The sequence below is a fragment of the Ptychodera flava genome (assembly GCF_041260155.1).
Source record: "Ptychodera flava strain L36383 chromosome 3 unlocalized genomic scaffold, AS_Pfla_20210202 Scaffold_25__1_contigs__length_14229661_pilon, whole genome shotgun sequence".
Lineage (NCBI taxonomy): Eukaryota > Metazoa > Hemichordata > Enteropneusta > Ptychoderidae > Ptychodera > Ptychodera flava.
Window position 1 is genome coordinate 12,767,002 of NW_027248279.1, and position 6,658 is coordinate 12,773,659.

A 6,658-nucleotide genomic window follows, 5' to 3' on the forward strand; every position below is an offset into this window, starting at 1 on the left:
CCGACAAATCTAGGGAAACCCCCTCGCATGTAAACAAACAATCAAACTAAATGAAAAGATTGGCGTGAGATATAAACCAGCAATTTACGGAAGGGGAAAATGATTGCTTTATGCGCTGTGGAGAAAGGGAGGTTTAATGGACAAACTGAATGCATTTTAAAGAAAGAAAGAAAAAAACAGTGTGTATTATTTGGGGATTTATTTTGTGCATTGGAAGGGGTCATGTAAATGCAATCGTGATATCCGGCCATATTGTACTGAGGAGGTTTATAGCTGTGTGACATTATTTTTTTTGGTTGATTTGTGCAATCAAAGTATGACCTCTACCACTATATAAATTTTAATGAATTTGAATTCACTTCTGAATCAGTAAAGTAAATGATGCATCGATGCAGGACTTTGCAAAATTGACAAACACAGATGTACAATTCTTCAGTCTGTGAGCTACTGTGCTGAATATGAAGATATACAGATTTATATAGGCAGTGCACAGTATACAAGAGTGTATAGTGCCAACAGTTCTAGCCAGTATTTTGTGTTGAACTCAGCTTGTATATTTAGTGTTTTAATGAAACACAACACAACCCCCCCCTCCCGCCCCTTTGAATGGAATATTTTTTTATATTCTCCCAAACTTTTCTCTGTGTTAAAAATAAGAATATGGGTTGTTTTTACTGTTTAAATATTTATTTGTTGATTTTTATTCTTATCAGGACAACACTGCCTCTGAGAGTGATCATGACACATTCTTAAAATCAGAAAAAAGATATGCCATTACGTTGGAATTTTGTAAAGGTTACTTGCTATTTTACCATGTTCGATACTTATCATGCTATATAATACTTTAGTCTTACATCATATCTCATATGGCTTTAGGTTTGGGGTAGTGCGTACAGGACTTACTTAGAGGATATCTTCTTGGTGCAAAAAAAATTGTTCGTGCCATGACAGGTAGTAAGTTTGATGCGCACACCGCACCACTGTTCAAGAAATTAGGCATCCTTGATATCTTCAAACAGTACGATTATCAAGTTGGCATTTTTGTACATGACACACTTTGTAACAGGCTACCATCTCATTTCAGTAACTATTTCACTTATGTAAATCACGGCTATCAAACAAGATGTAAAGCTAAAGGAGATCTCATGTACCGAAATATGATAGTAGCATTGGTCAGTCTTCAATCATGTTTGCTGGGGCGAAAATTTGGAATAATTTACCCAACACTTTACGTGATATTCGAGGGAGAAATAAATTTAAAAAGAATACAGAAAATTCCTTTTACAGAAAGACTTTTATTTGTAAGACGAATATTATTATTTATTCTGGTAGCTTTTGATTTAGTTAGAAACAAACTGTCTCGTTTAGACTTTCCTGACTTGTGGCCTTTCTTGAGAATGTTTTTTGTTATGCAAATATTTGAATTTTTCTCTTCACACTGCATTTGATGTATTTGTTTATTGTTAACTGCAGCTGTCAAATTCTTCTTTGTTATTAACTAGTGTTCTGATTGGCTAGACTAGATTAGTCCGTTTTGGACTATTTTCTAGCCTTTCACCTAGTTATGTAAACACTGTTTGATTGTATACAATCAAAACACACATTTGTTTGATTTGTGATCATACCTTTTCTAGGTGAAATAAATCATATCAAATCATATCAAAATCATGATGATGAAGGAAGGGACAAAGATCATCATAATGATTAATTATGTAAGGGTACAATATTTCAACATTTTTATTTTTTTTTTTTTTTTTTTTTAGGTAATACATAGCAAATACTCAGTTAACTTCATCATATATGATAAGAGGTCAACATATATTTGTCTTTGACACACACAAAAAGTAAAAGCAAGCACACACATATATTTTGATTTATCATGATAACATTTAATTTTTCCAGGTTATGATTAGTATTATTTTCATTATGGTATTTCTGTGGGAGTAAATGAAGCAATTTTTTGTCCCTTCATTTTAGGCAAAGAGCACAGCAACCAAAGAAGCAATATATCAGGCTGAGAAAAAAGTAATGATGGTGAACAGTACATGAGATTTTCCTTAGGGTGAAGAAATTGGTGATAGTGAAGAAAACAGCTGCAGCAATGTGAACTCAGATCCGTCACACGGTAGTAGTAGTAGTAGTAGTAGTAGTAGTAGTAGTAGTAGTAGTAGTAGTAGTAGTAGTAGTAGTAGTAGTAGTAGTAGTAGTAGTAGTAGTAGTAGTAGTAGTAGTAGTTGTTGTAATAGTTATTACAGTAATTTTTTAGGCACCCAAAGTTTCAATGACAAATTACAAACTCTAATCAATCATATACTCCCCATTCCCCTTAATACTGATGATAGTGAAAATTCAAAGGTTCTCCCACCCCCATGAATACCCAAGAATTCAATGCAAAATGGCAGATTCTTATTGCAAATAGCCCTTGCCCTCCTTCTCTCAAAGTTCCACCACCACTAAATCATCATCATCATCATCATCATCATCATCATCATCATCATCATCTCCATCACATTTAATAAGTCAATTGGTCAGGGGTCAATAGATGACATGCCACCAGATGACTCGTCAGCAGATGAAGACGTCGGGGCTGAGTACTATCAAATCACACGCGTCTGAGAACGTCAAGTACAAAAATTCAATGCTTTAGCGCATGATTATGAAATCAAATTCAATGATATTAAACCAGTTCGTGGCTTCATACAAGTCATGTCAGTACTACAAGACGTCTTTCGAAGCATCCTCGACAGGCTGACTAATGGTATCCCTGAAAGAGACTGTGTGCGAATTACTCTGGAAAGTCATCACTTCCCTATCAAATTTGGTTACCTTTCTCACCTGTGCAAGAGCTTACAGTCGACGGGTATTGGGTGAAATTGAACGGGTGCTGCAATCATACGAAGAATTCACTCTTGATGAAAACATCTACATCAACTTCATTCATGTACACATGCCTCAGGGGCAGGAAAGGATTGGAGAAGGAGACCTGTCAACATTGCCCGTCGACTCCGATTGATGAGGAGTGTCATCCGCATCGCTAACAACGATGAACTGTGCTGTGCAAGGGCAATAGTGACGGCAATTGCTCACATCAATCGCAACAGTGATCCTGAATGGGACTCAGTACGAAGGGGACGGCAGGCACAGACAAGACGTGCAGCTGAACTCATCACTCAGGCAGGTATTCCACCAGGGCCATGTGGAAATGAAGAACTGGACAAGTTGCAAGCTGCCGTACCATTATACAGGATCCATGTCATTTCTGATGAGAAATCTGGTACACTTATTTATCAGGGACGTGACACTGCAGAACACAACATATACTTGTACCATCAGGACAACCACTATGATGTGGTGACTCGATGCCTGCATTTTTGAAGAAAGCCTACTATTGTCACAACTGCAACACAGCATACGAACACAAGCATGAACATGTTTGTGAAGTTTTCTGCAAATATTGCCGTACTCCCTCCATCTGTCCGCCTGCTGATGATAAAATCTACTGTAAAGACTGTCATCGTTACTTTCTTGGTCAACAGTGTTTCAACAATCACAAAGCAACCAGTGGTCATGCTGTAAACACTGTATGTCAGGTCATCCGTCGTTGCAAGTTGTGTGGTGTAACCATCCATTGGGAAAAGAGAAGTAAAAAGAAGGAACATCGTTGTGGTGAGAAATACTGCAGAGTCTGCAAACAATACGAAGACAGTGACCACTTGTGTTTTATCCAGCCTATTGGCAAGAAAAAGAAGAAGAGGACCGGCACAGTAGATAACAGTGATGATCAGGGTGATGTGTTCGACTTTGAAGTCCAAGAAGATGATGAAGAAGATAGTGAAGAAGAAATGAAGTATTATTTCTTCGACTTTGAATGTACCCAAGATGGTGGAGTCCATGTCCCGAATTTTTGCATCGTCCAGTCTGAGTCTTGCTCAGAGCAAGTTTTCTATGGTCCTAACACTAAACAAGAATTCTGTGATTGGGCACTTTCTGAAGAAAACTCCCCCGGCACTTTCATAGCACACAATCTTCAAGGATACGATGGTCAGTTCATTTTGCAGTACTGCCATGAGAATAATGTTCAACCTGAAGTCATTATCAATGAAACCAAAATCATCCGCATTTTCATCCCTAGTTTAAACATTAAATTCATCGACTCCTACAATTTCCTCCCTGTGGCTTTGTCTCAACTTCCCGACATGTTTGAACTGGCTGAACTGCACAAAGGTTACTTTCCCCATTTCTTCAACACAGCGGAGAATCAAGAATACATCGGTCCTCTCCCAGATGCACAATACTACGGTCCTGATGGTATGAAACAACATCAGAGAGAAAAATTCCTGAGATGGTACGAAGAAGAGCGATCGAAAAACCATCCTTTCAACCTGAAACAAGAACTTGAGAACTACTGTAGAAGCGATGTAGACATCTTAAGGAGGAGTTGTTTGAAATTTCAAGATATGTTCAAACAACAGAATGGTGTGGATCCATTCAGGGATTGTGTCACCATAGCATCAGCCTGCAATGTCGTTCTACGCAGGAATTTTCTCGAGAAAGATACCATCGGGATCATTCCAGATCACGGCTACATCCACCGACAAAATCAATCTGTCATTGCGCTGCAGTGGTTGGAGTGGCTTGCATATAAGAAGAATGTCAACATTCAACATGTATACAACGGGGGTGAGAAGAAAATTGATCGATATTGGCTAGATGAGTATGATGAAGCAAACACACTGCTTATGAGATGCACGGTTGCTACTACCATGGTTGTCCGCGATGTTACGAAGACGATGATATCGTCAACACCAAACTAGAGAAGACCATGGGTGATCTCTACCAATGTACCCTCGACAAGATGCGATTTCTACGCACCAATGGCTTCAATGTGATCGAAATGTGGGAATGTGACTTTAAGAGAGATATTCACGAAACCAACCAAGACCTGCAAGAATTCATCAAGTCACTTGATCTACAGGAGCCTCTTTATCCACGGGATGCCTTCTATGGTGGTAGAACCAATGCAACGAGGCTTTACCATGAGTGTGAGGGTAACGAAGAGATTCACTATGTCGATTTCACAAGCCTCTACCCTTATGTCAACAAGTACTGTAAGTACCCACACATCAAGCATCCGGAAGTCCGCACCAAGAACAATCATACTGCCTGTTCAGTGGTACTTTGGTGTTGCCAAATGTCGAGTGTTGCCACCACGGCAACTTTACTTTCCTGTTCTCCCCCTCAGAGTGGATAAGAAACTGATGTTTCCCCTATGCAGAAGCTGTGCGGATACCAAACAGCAGGCACCGTGTGAACATAGCGATGACCAACGATCCTTTGTGGGAACTTGGACAACGCCAGAGTTAGCAAAAGCTGTGGAGAAGGGGTACAAAGTCATCAAAGTGTTTGAGGTGTGGCACTACGAGAAAGTGAAGAGTACAACAGAGAGTCTCAAACAGGTGGGCTCTTCACCGATTACATCAATACCTTCTTAAAGTTGAAACAAGAGAGCAGTGGTTGGCCTTCATGGTGTCAGACGGAAGATGACCAAGACCGATACATCCGTGAGTACCATGAGAGAGAAGGTATCCTACTTGACAAGACTAAGATTCATCGAAATCAAGGTCAGCAAACATTGGCAAAACTGATGCTGAATTCCATGTGGGGCAAGTTTGCTCAACGTAACAACTTTCCACAGCTTCAGTACATCCAAGAACCTGCAGAACTCTTCCGGTTACTCACAAGTGAGCAACACACCATCAACAACTTGTCTTTTGTCAACGATAATATGGTCGCTGTACAACATTCACTTCGGGATGAATTTGTCGAAGGTGCCGTTAATACAAATGTTGTCATTGCAGCATTCACCACAGCCTATGCCCGCCTGAAGTTGTATGATCTTCTTGAAGCCATTGGTGAGCGTGTCTTGTACTTTGATACCGATTCTGTCATCTTTGTCAGCAAGTCAGACATGTATGAACCACCTCTGGGTGACTACTTAGGTGATCTCACCAGCGAACTTGAACCTCCAGGCAATTACATTACCAAGTTTGTGTCCGGTGGAGCCAAAAACTATGCCTTCTGTCTAGCACAACCGGACAGGAAGGGAAACCGCACTCTTTGTAACGTCAGAGGGATCACCTTGAATTACCGACAACAGTTTAAACATCAACTTTGATGCCATCACTCGTCTGGATCACCACTTGCCCATCATCAACCATCACCGTGAATGACCCGCCAAAATCCGACGTGTTGGATGTGATGTTGTCACAAAAAGTGAAAGTAAAAAATATGCCCTAGTTTATGATAAGAGAGCATTGATTGAAAATTACAAAACCCTTCCCTATGGGTATTAAAACTGTACTTTGTCCATGAAACACTCCTCCCCCACCCAAAAAAAAAAATCGAGAAACATCAATTGAAGGATGCCAACAAATGATTGGCAAATGATTTTCTTCATATTTTCCTCTCCCACCCCCTCTTTGTCAATCAAGCAGTTTCCAATACTTTGTAAGAAAGAAAAAAAAAGGCATGGTAATTATAATTGTAATTCAATAGGCTTTGTTGATATCATTCAAAGAAAAAACAAATTCAAGTTATCAAGTTGTATGTTAATAATTTTGGTGAAGCTGTTTTCACAATTTAATTGGATAAATTGCAA

At 39.4% G+C, this 6,658-nt stretch overlaps 1 protein-coding gene across 1 annotated transcript; it reads left to right on the top strand.

The window, feature by feature from the left end:
* Nucleotides 1–4,822: 4,822 nt before the first annotated feature.
* On the top strand, nucleotides 4,823–6,175 carry LOC139125438 (uncharacterized). Its single transcript, XM_070691520.1, has 2 exons — nucleotides 4,823–5,173; nucleotides 5,495–6,175. Exons 1-2 carry the CDS (start codon nucleotides 4,823–4,825, stop codon nucleotides 6,173–6,175), a joined length of 1,032 nt encoding a protein of 343 aa, XP_070547621.1.
* The last annotated feature ends 483 nt before the right edge of the window (nucleotides 6,176–6,658 follow it).